The sequence below is a fragment of the Hippoglossus stenolepis genome, chromosome 10, assembly GCF_022539355.2.
Source record: "Hippoglossus stenolepis isolate QCI-W04-F060 chromosome 10, HSTE1.2, whole genome shotgun sequence".
NCBI classification, from domain to species: Eukaryota; Metazoa; Chordata; class Actinopteri; order Pleuronectiformes; family Pleuronectidae; genus Hippoglossus; species Hippoglossus stenolepis.
This window is the reverse complement of record NC_061492.1, coordinates 20,484,849-20,505,608: the sequence shown is the minus strand read 5'-3', so window position 1 is coordinate 20,505,608 and position 20,760 is coordinate 20,484,849. Positions and strand designations below refer to the sequence as shown.

The 20,760-nt window shown below is 39.9% G+C and overlaps 1 protein-coding gene across 4 annotated transcripts in view; it reads left to right on the top strand.

The window, feature by feature from the left end:
- Positions 1-20,760, top strand: part of sobpa (sine oculis binding protein homolog (Drosophila) a) — a 44,458-nt gene that overhangs the window by 9,155 nt on the left and 14,543 nt on the right. For 2 of the 4 annotated variants that reach the window (XM_035168173.2, XM_035168175.2), the window contains exons 2-5: positions 3,518-3,638; positions 4,769-4,975; positions 8,478-8,629; positions 11,068-11,091. In XM_035168173.2, coding sequence (XP_035024064.1) covers positions 3,518-3,638; positions 4,769-4,975; positions 8,478-8,629; positions 11,068-11,091 — 504 coding nt within the window. The remainder of the gene's footprint in view (positions 1-3,517; positions 3,639-4,768; positions 4,976-8,477; positions 8,630-11,067; positions 11,092-20,760) is intronic. The other 2 variants (XM_035168176.2, XM_035168174.2) reach the window with 1 other exon arrangement.

Here is a 20,760-nt window from a genome sequence, read left to right as displayed (position 1 = left end):
CTTCATCACGGGTGAACAGGCAATAGTTACACTAGACTCCCCAGCACCTTTGCTTTACGTAGAATCTACAGTGGAGGCAGGGGGGGTTGTTTAAGAGGCAATGACATCGTTCAGCTTCTGGATTTTTATTTCTGAATGTAGCAGGGACAGATCCAGGGGGGCACTTGCCCCAGCTGAAATCTGATTAGTCCCTGAGGTGCCCCTGTCCTGTCAGTAGTTTTTCATTTTTTAATAAACTAGTCACTTACTAACAATACTAACAGTTAATGTGAAATTTTGTCAAATTAAAATGTTCTAAGCTTTTTTGAAGTACGCAATGTGCTTAAATAAGGAAAAATTATCAAAATCTATTCAATGTTGTTTGGCTTGGCTCAAAGAGCTAATAGTAAATAAGGAATGACTTAAATTTACATTGTACTGAATTCGGAATTGTGCTCGGATGTTGGACATATAATTGCCCCCTCTGTGTAAATTGTGGCCCCTGATTTAGAAAAATCCTAGATCCGCCACTGGAATGTCATGCAAAATTGATGACTGAGATCTATATACACGCGCATGTGTCTGTTTGTGTGTGTGCTGTTTTATTTTCATCAGCCATGAGTCAGATGTGCTGGGTGGCACTGAACCACTCCAACATGATCACTCTGGCTCTAACGTATCGACAGGAGCTGTGTGTAATTGACGTTGAAACTGCCTGATTTAGTGACTGATGTACAGAGTAAAGTGGAACTGGCTGTGAAATGACTTGCGTTTTGATTTGGAACAAAACCCACCAATGTGAGGACAAGCTGGGCCACCTCCATGGCTGGGGACTGTACGGTACATTGTGTCTGTCCTTTCAAACATTGATATGACTCTACAAGCTGTTGTCATATGCTAATTGACAGGCACGTCCCAGATCTAAGGGCCTTAAGTTATCATTACAAATTTAATCTTGAAGGGTTTGTTGTTTTGGGAGAAATTCAAAAAACATCTTAGCCATCAATCTGGAAAAAATCACCTCACTGAGCTATTACTATCATCTGTATGTCACAGACAAATATATAGCAAATAAATTAGGGTTCCGTGAGTAGATGCCTCTGGGACTGTTCTAAGGAGTGTGTGGTGATGATGAGCTGCATGCATTTACAGTTTGGTTTTGTTTCGAGTTCAGAGTTTATTGACTGTGTTATGGAGGAAATACCTTAATGTTTCACCTGCATAGAGCTACATTAATTTAGCATTAACTATCTGCAGAGCATTGTGCATTGCTTGTGCTGCTGCTGCAAAGGTCAGTGCGGGTGGAGGACTGTTTGGTGAATTATGATATTTGCTTGACTGTGAAGTGTTATTCATTGCTCAGTGGAAGCTGTAAAACTTACAGACCTCAGTAGTGTTTCTACTGTGTTTTGATTGGTTCACACTTGTGTTTTATTCTATATATAAATCTAAAGCCAGGAGGCAGAGCTTAGTATAGATGTACTGTATCTGTTTTTGAATTTTTACATCTGTTTATTTTTTATTTTTCAAAAATCGAAGTAGGATGCGTAGCTAAGAAAAATAACCTTCCATAAAAACCAAAGCTTGTTGTGTTTATACTTATTCTTTCTAGAGATTAAACAAACTCAAACTTGTGTTTATTAGTAAACTTTTCTGAGGTGTGGGTAGTTCAGACAACACCAGGCTGGGTTTTCTGTCTACGTGCTAAGCTGGGCTATCCAGCTCCTGGATCCAGGTTTATATAATGACAAAATAGATATAACAGTGGTATTGATCATATACTCCATTTGGGAAGAAAGTGCTTAAGCCTATTTCTCAAAATGTCAAACTCTGTCTGTTGTATTACTCCACCAAGGCCCAACTGTCCACTTATGCAACCAATTTAAATTCACTAGATCCAGATTTTTTCATTTGGATCTGCACCAATTTGCACACACATAAATATCAGTCTCCTAAACATATCAAATTTCATTTTTTAAGATTCATGAATTATTCTCAGAGAAATCAAGGACAATGTTGAAAAATGTCCTATGGTCCTACCTCACAATGTTATAGAAAGTGGCAAAAATAATTCCTGGATCTATCCTCTGATTTGGATACACACTAACATTTTAAGAGCTCTTCTCTGACCCCTACTGCATCCCTCCACCACGTTACGTTACGTCCTGTAGTTTTTGCTGATCCTGCAAACAAACAAACACAAGCAGAAGAAAACATAACTTAATTGGCAGAGGTAATAATCAGTGGCCCTTCCGTGGGTCAGTCGTGCTATATAGTTCAAATCCACAGAAACTTCAAATTCAATCAGAGATCCTAGAGTTTTCAAATATGTCAGTCTGAACTTAATGGAATGTATTTAAAATAGTCCATTTAATGTAATAGTGCATGAAATACATGAATTCTTCGGTTTGGCCTGACAACCTTAAACCTACACAAACCATACATAGGGGTTTAAACATATTGTTATGTTTAAGTTGGCTAGAGCCAATGGGAAATGAACTATACCATAAAACTATACAACAAATAAATCATTATAAATGAATTCAATATCTCTGAATTGTGCAATATAGCTAAAAAAATTATAAATATATATATCTATATAATACAATCTGTGGCATGTGGTTGTTGGGTTCCTCAGCTTCAGATGAAATGAACCAATGAATGAGTGAATCCCCATGGTCCATTTAACCCATGGGCCATGTTGTTGATGCACTGGCAACATTTTCAACCAGAGGAGTTGTGAGAAAAGAAGGAAGCTTTAAATGATCAGTAACAGCACCGGAAACACAAATGACTCAAACCCTCATCTCTGCTGTTACTCTGGATTTACCAAGCTGTGGTTTGTTTGTGTCCTCATACTGTGATAGCTTTTCCATTCTAGTCAGTTTGCTGTAGTTAGTGTGCTGTGATAGGGTTCCCCATTCTCTTTATTACATAAGATCATCCTCTCTTATTGTGAAATGATAGGGGCCATTAGTTCGGCTGGATGCACACTGCAGCATTTGAATGGGAGTTAGCCCCAATTAGGTTGAACTGTATGTGAAGACGACCTGCAGTTTAAACAAAGACATTGTGATTTTCTCCAGGCAAAGTTTTATGTTTTGAGTGTGAGTCACAAAATCTCTGCCTAATTAGTTGAAGAAAGAAAATAAAGTCAAGGTCTCAGGGGTGGTGTGTGAAGTTTAAGTGTCAGGAAAAGCACAATGCATGCACCAAAAATAATGATGATGATGTCCCTTCCTTCCTTCATAAGATAAGATAAGATAAGATAAGATAAGATAAGATAAGATAATCCTTTATTATTCCCACAATGGGGACATTTGCTGTGTTACAGTAGCAAAGAGGACAGACAAAAACCTGTAAAGTGAGATGGGGTGAACATGTAATATAAATGCAATTAAATATAAAAATATGTATGAATGAAATAGAAATATACAGTGTGAGCACAATATATACAGTGTTAGCAGCATATCAAAGTATTTTTTAATTTTTTCAGTCTGTATTTCAGAACCTCACCAGTCAACTGTTTGTGTTGCAGAGTTTTGCAGAGAACACCATGAATGAGCTGCTGGGCTGGTACGGCTACGACAAGGTGGAGCTGAGAGACTCTGACAACCTGGACATAGGGGACACCCCCCAACACATCTCTGTCCTCAGAGGTATGCAACTCCAGCTTACAGTTTTTTTTCCTTTTTATTTAAAGCACCATACATTAAATCAAGTGCATGTATTTTGGTTGGCATGTTTCACTGTTCATCATCTGTTCTTACGCTGCATAAAATGTGAAAAATGAAAGTAAGTTAAAGAGAAGTGCTTGTGAATATCATTAAACATGGCTCATGCATTTTTTGAGTATGTTGACACATGACTGTGAGACCTATCTGTGATTGTGTTAAAGCCCATGGAAACACAATTTCTTAATAATCAGTCCATAGGAGTCTAATGGGGTCCAACATGAGAAAACTATATTATTCAAAGACAAAACCTTTTTGGTTGTTTAACATGAGGGATTTCTAGATATAGATTTTTTTACATAGGTTTAAGTTTATTGCTACTGCAGGTAGTATACAGTAAGGTTTGTTAGAGCTTTTTCACTGAAAACAACAGCCAGAACAACAATGTGGGGTTCTTGGAGATTAAACTAAAACATGAAAGTTGCTACCTCATGAGCAAAACAATGAGCTGAAAGATGCTAAAACGCTCTGTTGACCTGAAGGGAACTGGCCACATTTTTCTGTCCTAGCCCGACTGAGCCCATGAGAAAACGAACAATGGCTGATCCAAACCCAATTTGTTTTTTGTTTCCAACCCGACCCGAGCCCCATGTTTTCCCTGATTATTGGCACATGCAGTGTAAAAATCAACTAGATAGCTCAGCCAGTGTGACCTCACCTGACCCGAACCAGTATATCATTTAAAAATGGACCCAGCTCGACCTGTCAGGACACTCAGGTCAGGTATCCACACTATAAAGGGAACAGAATGCAGAGATTCATTGTTGCTTTTTCAATATGAGCAAATCTTTTACATTGCAGGTATTTTGGTCCATTATTAACACACAATTATTGATTAGCTGATGTTTTCATTTTATTTGTTCAATATTCAATATCATAGAGGATAGAGACAGATATAAAACTGTTTTCAAGAGCTTTAAAATGTTCTTTATTTTAAATAAACTTGTGCTTCGAGTGTGAAATGTGAATCCAATGTGAGTTGCAGTGAGTGAGTGCTGCAGCATCTCATCAGTCGTTCAGCAAAGCTTTACTTTTGCTCAATTTCTCCCGTCTAGAAAACTTGTTGCCAAAAATCCCAGTTTCAGCAGAGAGCAGCGAGGGCTCCCCGGATCGAGCCAACAGCTCCCAGTCTTTGCCAGCCCACAGGAACGGAGTCACAGATCCCTCCAACACACCGTACACCTCCACGCCCAGCAACAAGGAACATGGCAACCTGCCCATCATAGTCCCCATGATCCCTCCGATGATCAAGCCCCCTGCAGGTAGGGAGCGCCGACACATTTTTTGAAGTGACACAAGTAAATAAAATAGGACCGAAAACACACATAATGACTGCCAGAGAAGAAACAGTATCAAAATGTATTAAAATATACAAACCAGCCCCCCTCTACAGGCGGCACATCCAGTTTGTTTTATGCATTTGTGTGTTTTGAACAAGGCTACATTTTAAATTTCCAAAACGATCAAGGTAATTTTTTGCCTGATATATTCAGTCAAATGTCCAACCCCAAACACAACACAGCCACATCCTCAGTTTAAACCCCCAACCAGAAGCTGTTCTCCTGACGGACTGCACCAAAAGTATAAACTTACTCACTAATTCTCCAGCACTTAGCAAGAAAACGGAATGTTTATGCGATGTGAATTGTGTCTGTCTTTGCAAAAGCCTGAAAGCCTCCATATCAGCCAGGGACAGGCGACTAATGAGCTAGAGCTACCTGCTGTACACCTTGTTCTCCTCCACCTGCCCAAGTGTCAATATTACCCCCATCAACTCTCCAAGGAGATGTCCGCGTTCCTCGGCCAGACAGAGGCTTCATTATCCCCTGCGTCTGCTGTGGCACAGGAGGTTGGTACGCCCAGGCGGAGGGAGCACGCCGCCTTGGCATCGCCCAAGAGGAGTCCCCGCTGGCCCTGCCTAGGCGGGGAAACAGATGGTGTGGTCCTGCTTAGAGCGCAGCACCAACCCGCCACCCGGCCAACACCCCCTTTAACTCGCCGCCGCAACCCCTACCCCCACACATACGCTGAATTATTCATGTGCCCCGCAAAATCCGACAAAGGACCTTTTGAGGTGCAGGTACGGTGCACGATGGTGGTATTTAGTATGGAGGCTGCATAATTACCAGGTTGGGGGGTTTTTGCCCCTCATGCAGATGTGAGTGTTTTGAGATGGGCTTGTTACGGGGAGCCAGGATGTGGGAGGGGGCGGAAACAATTTCCACCTCAAGATGTGTCTTTGTGTAAAAAACGTTGAGATATCAAGAAAGATGTTGTGATTTCATGTTAGCCTCGGATCCTGTTTATTACACTGTGGTACATATGTTATTCCAAGCAATGCACAAACTCTGATCCACCTCCTCAGTCAGCTCAGAGTGAAACTATTTTCTGTTTTTTTCTGTTATCACTGCAGTGGGCAGCAGTCCAGACACACACAAAGCTGGAGAGACTATAGGAATGAGATAGAGAGAAAAGGAGAAGAGAGACATAAAATATGCATGTTGGGTCCACTGTGCTGTCTTTAGGCCTCCAGGGAGTTATTCCCTTAATTGTGCGTTAGTCTTTACTTAAAATCTGATGGCCCTGTTGATCCATTAAGCTCACTAAGAGGTGAAAAGCACAGCCCATGTGCGATAAGGACGCGAGCGGGGGTGAAAGACTAATGGGCCTCTGTTTTTCTTTCACCCTCACACCCGCACAGTCATAATGTGATAATTGGGAGATACAGGAGGGAATCTCCGTGAATCTCTCTCATTGCAACAGCGGCGGCACTAAAAGCCAGCAGTCACAGTTTACCACAAAAGAGGCATCTCACTGCCGCTGAGGGTCTGTTGGCCACACTGACCACACAGCACCACTGCAGCTACATCCCCCCAAATCTAAAGGTAAAGATATAATATGACTACTCTTCAATAAAATGTCTAAAACAGAAGAGACCTATGTTATATATATTTCATTGACTTATGTACTTACATTATCCAAAATGTTTCAAGCAGTGTTCAAACCCATATATATATTCTCAAAAACAAGGTTCTCAAACACACACACACACACACACACACACACACACACACACACACACACACACACACACACACACACACACACACACACACACACACACACACACACATTCTGTATATATATATATTACAATGAAAATAATTTCAGTTAAAGTAGCTATGTGTTGAGATCAGCTGTAGATTTACTTAGAAATTGGGTCGGGGTTTCTCCCTCAAAGTTCTTACATTTTACAAAGCCGTATTAACTGTGAAAATCAAATGCATATCAACTGAAGGTATATGGATACAAATCCAAGAGATGGATGACATGACTTTATTGACAACCTAGTGCATTCCACCTTGACTGCCAGAGGTCTGCTGCAAAATGTCTTTACACATACACACCCACAAACATAAATACCAAATAATACTGACTGCATCATGCAAACAGAAAAGAACCTTGACACATCATCAACTGAAATCAAATGAAGATATAAAATTCCTCACAACAAAGATTAAAGGCTGAATAAAAGCAAACCAGAGCTGCAGCCATTTTACCCAACGGTGGTTTACAATTTTGCAGCAGATTGTGTTGTGGATTTATGAGAACGAAAGCTGTATATTTAAATATATTGTGTGTAAAAGCCAGAATAGGGACAAGAGTTGAAAATAACCAACAGCTGCAGTTTATTACTCACATCAAGCTCTGTATTGTTGTTACACTGTGTAAAACTGCATAATATAATTTTATTTTACAGTATTTTACTTGTTTCCCATTTATTATTTACTTCCTGTCTAAGCTTGACCATTTAACACTTTAACAGTTTAAAACCATCATAGAATTCACTGTATCGTGTACAACACTAATAATATCATTAGTAGCTCTAATCTTTACAATGTGACTCTCCATTATGCAAACTCCACTGTTGTATTGTCTTTGATGTGAATGTTGTTTTTTCTCAGTTACTGTCCTTGTGGCCTTCTGGGTCAAATTGTTTATGTATTTACTTATTTCTGGTTCTCTTCCCTCATGTTTTTTTGATTTTCCTTTCTTCCTTCCATCTTTTTGCCCTCGGAGTGCCCTCATCATGAATAATTTGGGAATAAGAAAGAGAGGAACCAAGTAACAAAATGAACTGTTTGTCCCGTCCAGGAAGAGGAATCGTTCACTTATGAATCTCTCAATTTAATTCAATTCAGTTTTATTTGTTTAGCACCAAATCATAACATACATTATCTCAAGGCACTTTACATTGTAAAGTTTTTATGTGGGAGTTTTTCCTTACTCTTGTTGAGGTTTGAAGGCAGAGGATGTCACACCTTATTGAGCCCTATAAGATACATCGTGATTTGTAAATACGGGCTATACAAATACAATTTGATTGATTGATTCAGAAATTGATTGATTGATTAATTGATTTATTGAATTCCTAATGCTCACTGCTACAGCGATTTGTGGCTTGTATGTTGAGCGGATTTAACCACCCAGTAGCTATAGGTTGAATCATTGGAGGTCATTTAGGTCATTAGTTGCTGTATGCTTGTTGTCCACTATGGACTTACACTTGAAATATAATAGACCTAACTAATCCTTGCTAAAGTATATATTGTATTCTAAATCTTAGTACCAACACATGTACCACAAGGTCAATATAGGTTTAAAATGACAATGTGGGGAATAATAGTGGTTTGTCCCACATAATTACACTCTCAACTTGATCTCCATCCAAACTCACTTTCACTGTTGGTTGTTTCTCTCCAGATGAGGATGCATCCAACATGCAGATCCTGTGCGCCTGGTGCCAGAAAGTCGGTGTCAAACGCTACTCTCTGAGCATGGGGAGTGAGCTGAAGAGTTTCTGCAGTGAGAAGTGCTTCGCCGCCTGCCGCAGAGCCTATTTTAAGAGAAATAAGGTAAAATTCCTTCCTCATCATCAGCTGGGCGCTGTGTTATAACACCTTGTAGAGACTTTGCATTTCCACCATGTCACATGTCTATGGCAACCACCTGTGTTCATATTCAGAGAGGCTGAGCGGAGAATATAAAATAGACATTTCATAAAACAAGCAAATTAATTCAAATGTATCATGATATGCACATGTAAGTTACCATGAGGTGAACGATCCTTGAGAATTGCATGAATTTGACATGAGGCTATTGTCGTAGTGTTTATCCACAGAAAAGGTTCCAACATTTCAGGAAATAAATTATACTTCTCCATTAAATTGTTTTAGACACTAAATATCTGCGTACCCTCCACTTAACCTTGACGTGCACCTCCTTAGAAATGTAACCACATATCGCAGCAATGCACACTGCATCTCGGTCTCTCAGACGCCAAACAGCCACACAAAACTCTATCCTTTTTCCTCAGCTCAGTGATTGTACACACCGTCCTCTGACATGTCCTATCTTTTCTACATAGCAGTAGTTTTGTAAAAAGTAACTTTTTAACATTTATTAGCTCAAACTCCAACATGATCCACTCAGTTTCTTTTCAATTTGCCATCGTTTGAAGTTCACACACAGTGGAATAAAAACCTACTGGTGTCATTACATTGACACAGACAAAAAGTAAATGCTCACAAAATCTGATCCTTCACTTAAACCAAGTTAAAGAAAATGATACTGCACTTATGTGTGTGTTCAGGAGGAAGCATAATCAATGGTGTTGGGGAAACATCTTGCCACAATCTCCAAAACTCTCATTATTTCATTTTTCACAACACAAACATTAATGTGAAAAAGTTGCAGGAGCTAAACTTTTTCCTCATTAAAATGAGCATACTTCGCAAAATTTTAGCTATTTTAAATTTAGGCAACTAAAAAAATATTCGAAAGTTATAGTCAAGGTCAGTTAGCTCAGACAACTTTGGTTTGGGACTTTCTGAAGTTTGAGCCAACTAAAACAGTTGTTGTATTTGAAAGTTTGGTAAATGAGGAAAATGCTTGTTAAGAACATGAACTTAACACACATTAATTACCTTCATGATTTGGGGATGGAACCCAGTTTATTTGAAACATTCCTTCTACCTCCGGAAACAAAACCTTTTGTTTACTTTGCTTCAAAGAGCATCAGATTTATAATTTTGAGTCGTACCATCTACTGTATAAAAGTCAAAGAAGGGTACAAGTTTTACAAATCTAGCTTACACAGTAAAACCATACCATACAACCACAGACTGTATATAAAGAAGAACGACTTGTCAGCTGCCCAAAAGTGAAGCCAAAGTATCTTTATCACCCAATGGTGGCTGGCTGCAGTATAGGTCATAATCTCTACCTCCTCCATGTTTGTGGATGAGACATGGACCAAATGAAAAGTCAAAGTATATGTTAAATTAATGTATCTCAAAGATGGTTTCTGTCATTTTAGGTAGTTCCTCAAGTGTTCTTGTTTTTGAAGTATTTGATGCTATGAAAACAGTGTGAAACATCATGATTGACAGCTGAGACTAACTCCCGATTGGTTGAGCACATGTATTGGCAAGATTACAGACCCTGATTCCAAATTACGTCGTTTCCACAAGATGGCAGCGTTCATATTCAAGATATTTAGGCTTCATTTCTGGATAGTGGAAGGAAGTGTAGTCGTCCATCTTTATTTACGGTCTATGATAACAGCTGTTAGCTACCTACAATGGTTGCAAACTGGACAAACCTTGATACCAACAAGACAAACCTTAGCTAACTTTGATACTATGGCCTGTTAGCTAAGATGCTTACATTATTTACACAAAAAAAATGGTTTTAGTTTGCAGTATTCAACAATTGCACATAAAAAGAGTAATGAAGTATATCAGTTCTGTGGAGATAGTAAAGTTTAGAGGTTCTGTATCTGTTTTTCTGTCGAGAGCAGAAATCCTGCAACTTTGCTGCCAGACAATGTCACATCATCTGGTATCCCCTTTATCAACGTGCACTATATTGTGCTTCTGACACAGCTAAATGAAGTATTCATGACTTTTGAATCATTTTCACACTGTAAGCAGGAGCTTTATCTTCTTAGTCTTAGTAATTATTCAGCAATTATTATAATATAATTATCCTCAATTCTGACTCAAGACATCTAAAGGTCTGTTTAAAAATGTCAACTTAAAAAACCCTCTCATTACTTTTTCAGGTTTGACTCAGATATAAAATGCATAATACATAATACATCCATCCAGAATCCATTTAGAAGAAATCATGGATTTTACTGTAAAAACACCCTCAGGCAATCAACTCCGAAATGTCATGGTCAGCGTGATGCAATAGAGGCAAGACGGAAAATATCAAAGTTGTTATTGTGTTCTTGTTTCCCCCCCCAGTGACTGTAGTTAAACAATCTCCTTTCTCTCTTGTACCAAAGCTGGGATATGTAAGGAATTACGCTGTGAGTATGATGTGTTTTCCTCTCCTGCTTGTCTGTCCTGAAGTCAGTTATTCATCCAAACATAATCACTTCCCAAGCACTGCACTGGAGCAGGGAGCAGAGAGGGGTGTGCACATAGAGTGTGTCTGTTCATTTCAGTCAACGATATCCTATTTCTTTTGTTTTCTGACACTTTTTCCCCAAAGCATGAGAAGCAAGCTGAACTTGTGTCTACTGTACTGTTGCTCATAGTATATGTTTTTCATTTTAGCTCATTTAATCCAATAGCAAGTTTATAGTTTTCATCGTTCTAAATGTTGAAATGATGATCTGTCTGTTCTTGGAGATGACGAGGAGAGTCTGACACATGAAACCATTGTGTGACGGAGCTGTAGAGCTTCATATCAGATCAAAACGCAGCGTTTGAACTGGTTTTATTTTGATCTCTGAGCTCCAGAGGAGGCCAAAAGAAACAGTTGCAGGTCTGTAAAATTTGACGTGCAGCAGAGTTGACAAGGCAGCTCCGTAGAAATGAAAGATCAGTGAGGGAGGCTGTAAACATGATATCTAAAGTGAAGCTGCTGTCAATCTCTGAATCCTGCTCTACAATTAAACAGAAATAAAAAGCTGCTTTTAAAAGTTTTATAGAAAGTTTATATATAAAGAAACTCAGAGTCGTTGAACAGATTTATGTGTTCACACTTTGACACTCACACCTTGATTTTACGAAGTCTATAACATTGGAATTGTCTCCTGGACCTGACATCTCTTTTAAGTCTCTTTAACTGTGTGACCCTGAATGACATTTTATGTTAGTGGAGCTAGAATATATTTTGACGATATTTAAGGTACACAGAGGTGTGGGGAGAAAAGTGTGTTGAAAAAATTGCCTTCTATAAAATGTTTCAATATTCTCTCTGCTCTCCACATTAATCTGCCTCAGACTTTTGACAGAAATATCAAAGCATGTCCTCTCACTGCTGTGACATCGCCAACAAATTGTAGGTGTAAAATATTCTGAATTTTAAAGTGAAAGTAGAGATCACATCAGTAGATTAAGTCTTTAGCCTCATGAGCTGTGACACACAGATTTCCTGTCAGATTCTGTTTTACTGGTGCTGTAACATAAGGTTCATCAAATTTAAGTGCAATTCATTAAATCACCTGCAAAAAACATGCACATTTATATTGTTTAATTAAATATGATTCATTAATGCAACAACTTAAAATTAGCTATTAGCTTGCTACTTCAGAGCCACTTCATTCAAGAAGTCACTTGCTTGATGCAGTCTCCAATATTTTAACATAAATGTCTGTTACACCTCTATCATCCTTTGCTGAATGAGGCAACATGGCTCCCTCGTAAAAGTATTGTCATATTTTTGCAGGAGTATCAGGCCGTATCTTCAGCAAATAGGAAAGCAGAGCTGCAGATCAGACTGTGTCAACGAGGCACGATCACACTACTGCTGCAGATTCCCTTTGAAAGAATTGAAGTGGCAAAACACACTTTTACGACAAAGCAGCCACAGGAAATGCAATGTCAGTTCGTAGTACTTACTGCTATTTCATTCATCAAAAATGTGTCTATAAAACAAGTCAACAGCCATTTTGTTCCGTTTTTGACGGTCGATCCGATTAAAATGTTACAGTGAGTAATGAAAGAGTCAGGAGCAGCCACAGCGAGCTGTTAGATGAAGAGCTGCTCTCACCACCTTTCACTGTACCCTACAGTTTGTGAGCAGCATAAATCAGATCAGAATAATGGAAAAAGACAAATTACTGTTGGACTTCTTTATTAAAACAACAATAATGTTCCTCTGCCTCTAGAATTATCTGACTTGTCATATCAGACCACATTCCCTGTTACCGCCTTTACCAACTGGTGTCATCAAATCAACCAGAACTGAAATATTTGAGATTTCCACTTCGTGTTTTGTCTCACGTGTCATTTTATCCACAAAACCCATCACATGCCATTGAGTTTAACAGGCAGCTAAAAATAGAGAAAAGTTCACAGTCTCTGTTAAAAAATACATCAAAATTGAATGTGATACTTTCTGTAAATATATAAGGCTATTGTTTTTTTACGGAAACCAATTTAGAACTTTTGTATTGTTTTTATTCTTATATAAGTCATATAAATCATTAACAGTTAAATGTTAACTAATAACAATTTGAAAAATATATCATAAACATAAAAGAAAACTGATTTTTCAAGCATTAAGTATAAACTGGGGATTGAACCACGCCTTTAGTTTTTTAGGCAAATATACAACCCTTCTACCAGCACACGTTCTTATCACAGTCCTGATTTAGTCTCCAAAATACTGTAGTTTCTATTTCTCATCATCCATTCTTCATTTCCTGCTTTTGTTTTTGCAGAGAGGGTTTATTCTAAATGCTTTTTGAGACATCACACGCATGTTTACATCATTGCATGGAACAGGCAGAGGATTTAAAGGCGCATGAAGGTTTCATGATTTCCAAAAAATCAATCTCGACCAATCCTCATTGAAAACCAATAGATTGGTAATTGGCTACTTAATGTAAAATGTTTATATTAGCTCTGATTTGCTATCTTCCGTTATAGCTAACATGAATTTATGTTTTAACTAAAAGGCGGACATTTTACATGACTAAATCTATCATTTATTTGCAATTTGAGCACAGAGCTAAACCGCTCATTCAGTTGAGATTAAAATGTTCCAATTCTAAAAAAAGGAGATTTCATCGGAAATTGATCAAAAGCAAATATTGTAAAAGACAATATTTAGCCACAGATGCTGCCACTCTTCTCTGGTGATATTTTTTTGTTCATTCCAATTATTGTAACATCTAATAATAAAGTTGACATAATTCATTTAAATGGCAGCTTTAAGGTTTGACTTCTAAAAATAAATCACCATTACTGGATTAATGCATCAGCAGAGCAAAAAGGTACAGATACAATCAACCAATGTCATGTCAGGATCACATGGCACATAGTTCACAGAAAGATCATTTACACACACCCTGTTACTAACCAGTCAGCCATGTTGGCCTCATCCATCAGCAGAATGCACATGTTCAATCATCACAAACACAGGAAAGGCCTGCTCCTCCACAGCGGCTCAGATTCTATATTTTGTCTGGCTCTCACACATGCATGCAGGCCATTTGTGTAAGCGATACCCACGTTTCTTTTTCTCATGCACCCACAAGGTTGGCCACAACAACACGGCCTGCAGGCTTTTCTTTTTTTTTCCACCAGAAGAGGAAAAAAAAATATTGTCATGGTTGAAAAAAAAAAGTATCTTGTGTCTGCGTGCACTCTGGGTAGGGGAGAGGAGACGAGGGGGCGGTGATGGGGGGTGCAGGGGGTGGGCAGCGGCGCTGGCATTATGTTGCATGAAATATCTTCAGCTGCCTCATCCATGAAACCCAATCGCCTCCTAGGGTGACTATGGCTGCTACTTTCTCACATCCCTGCACAACTCCACATTACATAGTGTGTGTGTGTGTGTGTGTGGGGAAGGATGATTGATAGTTTAACTCTGGCTGATCACTTATTTGCCTGTTTACTGTATATGCCTTAAGCAGCTGGATTAGTTTGTATGGGAGCTGCTGCTTCCTCGCCGCTCGCGCTACTCAATTATTCTGTCACCTCACTCTGCCTGCTCTCTTTCATTCTCTGTTTGACTGTCCACTATTGATTCAGAGGAACAACTCGGCTCTTTTTTCTTGTTTTATAATTCACTGCAACTAATCTCTTCCTCTCCACCAGTGCCTGCCTTATCGCTGGTTTTCAACTTTTTGTGCGAAGAGACGCAACTGAGGGTAGTTTACTGAAATGTTGGTGTGCAACAGCTTGGACTGTCACACTTTCACATGCAGCCGCACAGTTTCCCCCTCTATCTCACACCCACTCATATACTGATAAACATGCTTGCTCATTGGACACAGTGCAGAGATTAAGTTAGGCAATTAGTGGTGATGAATTACCCTCCGTGTGTGTGTGTGTGTGTGTGTGTGTGTGTGTGTGTGTGTGTGTTTGGGTGTGTGTGTGTGTGAAGCATGCCAGCAAAAAGGTGCATGTCTTTCTCATTCAGTCGATCAGCCTCACTTTTCACACAGAAAAATATATGGTGAGTGTATCTGTTAGGGCTGGATTTTAAACGCCGCATGCACGAGTCTGTAACGAATGCATTGCTGCTGCGATGTCAACTGTGATGAAATTTTGGCTGTTGCTGTTGCAATAGCCCCAACAATCTGCTTTCCTCTGCAGCGTGGCCGGAGTTTGACGCTGGTATGTTGTGGTTGAGAAGCAGCTGGGAGGAGAACTCATTCAAAAACCTGATAACCTAAGAGGTTAACTTTGATTTATCATGTGGCGTCAGAAGGGGATTTATCATATTTGTTCGTAAAAATTTGAAATAACCCCAAATATGTAAGAATTACAATTATTTTATATTCACATACAGTACGCTATCATTATCTCGATGTCTTTATTCCTTATCCATCCATTATCCATACAGCATATGCTTTGAGGGTTGCAGGGGTAGCAGAAGCCAAATACTTTATTTATACTTTATACATTTTTACTTTATATATACTTTTTATATTTGTACGTCTTACAAATAAACACAAATATGTTCATATGAACTCCTTCTTCCTCTTTGACAATATTGAAAAAAGCATGAAGCAGGTAGCGAGGAGACTCCAGCTCGTGTTTTTACAGGTCGTTTCTGCCACAGCGCAGGGGCTTTTTGTTCACACCATGAAATTCCCCCCCAGAGACCCCAGACCTCCATCAGTGTCTTTCCCCGGGAGCTCCCTCCAGGCGGGTGGGGGCAGAATGCCGCTTCATGTCAGCCCAGAAATGTCACATCACCTCAGACGCACACACACAGACACGTCTGGTGCCGTACCCACAGCCCCGCGGTCGCCCCGCCGCTCCCAAACACTTCACAATTTACTTTGCATCTCCATCTCCTGCCAGGGAGGACACGCACGCAAAATGAATAAGAGAGAGGGTGTGTGTGTGTGTGTGTCTGTTTGTATGACTGTAGCTGCTAGTGGAAATTTTGTCCGCGTGGTGAAGTGTGTAATGTGTGTGCATATTGCAGCTCAGGCTCACTGGTGGTTAGGAAGCCTTGAGGCCTGCCTGACACAGCTTCAGGGCACAGAGAGGAAGGTGATTATCTCATAGCTGCTAGCCATCCAGCTCAAATAAAGACAAAAGTAACTCAGACTAACTAGGCTTCGAGATTGTAAAAGTAGAGCCACGCACATGAGCTCACACGCCTTTGTGTCGTTCCTTAAACTTAGTCGCTCAAAAAGTACGGCAAAGAATGTACTTCATTCGCCGACACACCTCACACCACCATTTTTTAGGTGTGTTGTGATGATGACCTTGAGCGAGGGAATACTCTCTTCTACAACCTTGTGAAGTTCTAAGTATAATTTGCCAATTCACAATTCAGAGTATGCAGTTTCCAGAGTGACTATTACTGAGATTCACATTTGCTGCACATTTAAAAAATAAAATTACTCTGCGACATCCCTCCTGCAATTTAAACAGAGCTTCGGACTGAGCTCGGTAATTTGCCAGATCCATGTAATTCCTTTAAGATCTGCAGGTATCGGTACATAAAACTTTTAAATGCTCCAAACCAGCAGTATATTTTAAAATGGCAGCATCTTTGTCAGTCTTAACAATGAAATCAAATTATTCTTTAAATGACTGTAGTGCCATGTATTGTTGTAGAATTGAACTGGTTATGGGATGGCTTGTCAAACTATGAAAAGAAGACGCAAGTATCCCTTTTTTGTGTTTTCCTGCATGTCACATGCGCAGTGCTCTAGCTGTGTATCAGGGACATTTGGGATGAGCTCCGCTGCGCTCGGCCGTGCTCGTCCTTTGATTTTTTGGGGAGCCTGTCTATATGACCGTCTCTTCTTTGAGAAATGCAGTACTTTTGGCAGGTGACGGTCGCACACACCTGGACATATATCTGTGCCCAGATGGAAGCGAGCACGGTGGCAGCTGGTGAGACGTCCTCTCAGGATGGCTGAGACGCCAGAGGGGAGCTAGGTGGCCGACGTCCTGCTCTGTCGTTCTTATAAGGAAGTTTAGCTGGGTGGCAGCTGCACTTTACTGGCATGACATCTGTCTATCAATCTATCGTTCCTTCTATCTATCTATCTATCTATCTATCTATCTTTCTTTCTTTCTTTCTTTCTTTCTTTCTTTCTTTCTTTCTTTCTTTCTTTCTTTCTTTTCTGTCTGTCTTTCTTTCTTTCTATACCTTTGTCCTTCTGTCTTTCTTTCTTTGTTTCTATCTATCTATCTATCTATCTATCTATCTATCTATCTATCTATCTATCTATCTATCTATCTATCTATCTATCTATCTATCTATCTATCTATCTATCTATCTATCCATCTATCTATCTATCTATCTATCTATCTATCTATCTATCTATCTATCTATCTATCTATCTGTCTGTCTGTCTGTCTGTCTGTCTGTCTGTCTGTCTGTCTGTCTGTCTGTCTGTCTATCTATCTTTCTATCCATCCATCCATCCATCCATCCATCCATCCATCCATCCATCCATCCATCCATCCATCAATCTATCTATCTATCTTAATTCCATCCTCTTTATCTGTGTGTGGCTCCCAGTGTGAGCCTCACGCCTCGTTCACAGTGCCAACACCTCATTAGTGCAATGTGCAAATGAACTGGCGCAGGGCCAGAGGGTCAGAGCACAAACTGGAGACAGAATAATAGCACAATGATGTATCTTTATGTGTGTGTGTGTGTGTGTGTGTGTGTGTGTGTGTGTGTGTGTGTGTGTGTGTATCTCCAGATTTCTGCTTAGATTAATGTGTGAGTGCGTTTACCTGACGCTAAATGTGTCCATGGGATTTGTCAATTTGAATGAAAGGGACAGAAAATAGCTGGGTCAACTTACATCCATTATTCTAAATAACCATGACCCCGCTACCTCTGATTTTGTTTTCTACAACCTTGCATCCCAAAGTTAAAAAATCCTCAGAAAATGTTAGTGCTGAACAAAGTTTTCTATCAGTTACTTGTACTGTATCTGAGACACAAGACGGCAATATTTGATTTAGGTGATGGTTGGAAAGGGAAACCCTACCTGTAGGTGAGGGAAGCAGATGGAAGCAGAGGCAGACTCAATCAGTATTTGGATAAGAAATGCAAAGTATACGCCAGAATTACCCTTTGGTATCACCGAGAGACGAACAGAGCTGGGGGCCAAATTACCCATGACAAATCAAAGGTTGCACTGAGCAATTTGAAGGGAACATGATCTGAAAGGAAGCTGCTCGGGCCAGCAGTTCACCTGTCAGTGGCTTAGGCTCAGTGTGTGTGTCAGCTTGAGGGCTGCGAACGCTGTGATGAACATGTATAATTGAGGTTAAATCTTCATTTCTGATAACGGCGGCTCCGTGCCCCATGGCTGTAAAGTATCAACTAATTATATCACACAGAGGTCGATGTTATATAAAGGTGCATTTCATTCATTGAAACACAATGAGGCAATTTGGCATTGAGCCGGGCAAAGCTTCTCCACTAACTTCTTTGGAACAAAAATGCCTAAAAACTGGCACAACAGCAGCGACTGCCTCAGTTTTCACACTGCGCATAAGGAGTGAGACACATCAGAGAGCAGCACCGGGCGGCTCCACTTCCAGCTGGTGTAAATGTGTAAAGGAGTTTCCTATTGTTATATTAGCAGCGCTGTCTGAGAGAATCATTCATATTATCTCAAGTCATCTAATGTCATTGTTATTTCTACAACAATACATTTTCAGCATGGGTCGCTAAGTACAGAATTACCAAACACATTGCCAAAACTGCTGAATAGTGTTATACCTCTTTTACGGCTAAATAAACAGGTATATGCAGGTTTTATAAATGCGGGTAAACATGCATCATGTTCGACGAAAATTGAGTGGCTCGCTTCCCTCGCCGTTTTGCCAAATTAGCATGTTCACCCTGGTGTCCTGGAGCTGATTAAAACCCATGTGCCGACTGCAGAGTCATTTGACCTGGGAGTGATTGCCGATTGTGTCCATTCCCATTCCAGACAAAAGCCAGATGTTAGTGGGTGTGAGTGGGTTTTTGTGACCAGTGGAAAAGAGGCTTTAGTTAATAATAGCAGAACAACAGAGTTCCCATGGTAAATGGTAAATGGTAAAAGCTCTGTGTTTATATCGTTTTTTTTCCTGTCCCGATCACTCTAAGCTCTTTACAGTAATGTGCAGCACTTTCTCTTTCGCACGTCAATCACACTTCCAGCACAGTCGTTAGGTGTTCAGTATCTTTCCCAAGAAAGAAAAATGGAGAATCCTGCTGCATTTTTCACATGTGAGAGTCAAACTCCGGAGAAAGTCTGGACCTAATTATACAGACATTTTCCGTAGTTCATGTCTGAAAATGGCTTGAGTAAAACTAGTTTTCAAAATGGGTTCATTGCCCAATCAGAAAATAGTTATAATTCCGTTCCTTGTGAGGAGATTTATTTATCATGCCAGGGTTTTACTCTGCAATAATGATGAGCTTCCTTTACTTAATCCAGGATAATTATGACTAAATGAGTAAAACATGATGCTAACTTCTTGTTATGTTGCTCAAAGCTTTGACAACAAGTCAGAAACAAAGCATATGTTCTTCAGCTTTAACTGCACAGAGGGACCTCGAGCTAACATTAGCTAACACGAGGGCTTAGTAGCAGATCAGGTTGTCATATGTCAAAATACGGCTTACTGTAGCATTTTCTCTGCAGGGATTGGGTGGAAAAGCCATTTTAATGACACTTCTCACTTTGCCACGTACAAATGTTCCACCCAAACAAGTTCCGCCATGACATTATTTTCCAGGGGCACCACTGATGCATCCTGGGCTCGGCGCCACCCGAGACAAAAAGGGTGCACACAGACAATTCTCCAGCACTGACAACAGCACTGTGGAGATACGTCTGGTTATATGAGACTAGGGTGGGACGGCCTCCAACAACTGTAATCACGCTCGGTTCACTTCCCGTTCAGACTCATCAGCTGACTGAGACTTTGACAATGTGAACTGATCGGAGGGGAGCGCATAAACATGAGCTTGTTGATTGCTCTGGTTTCTAGGCTGAGGGAATACGTTCCCTTCAGCCTCTTATTTGTTTTTCCGAGTGGAAGATATCAGCAACTTCTAACCACAGAGGTGTCAGCAAACCAAAATGGCTGCCAACATGTTGGTATCCATCCATCCATTCATTATCTATACCGCTTATCCTGTAAGGGTCATCATGGGGAGCTGGAGCCAATCCCAGCTGACATTGGCTGAGAGTTGGGGTCCACCCTGGACAGGTGGTCTGCATATTACAGTGACAAACTATTCATGCTCACATTCGCACCTATGGTCAATTTAGAGTCTCTAATTAACCTAAGCTTCATGTCTACATTCTTTCTATGAGGTCAGTAATAACCACTGTACCACCGTGCCACTCCACATGGTTGGTCGGCAGATACAACACGCCAAAGTCCAACCATGATCTAAATATCACATCATATCAGTCGATTTGGTCTGTTTAAAAGATGCTGTGCATTTATAATTAATCTGATTATTTTTTATATATTTTGGTTTAATTGTGAAGTGATACCTACTGCACATGGAACACAATACAAAT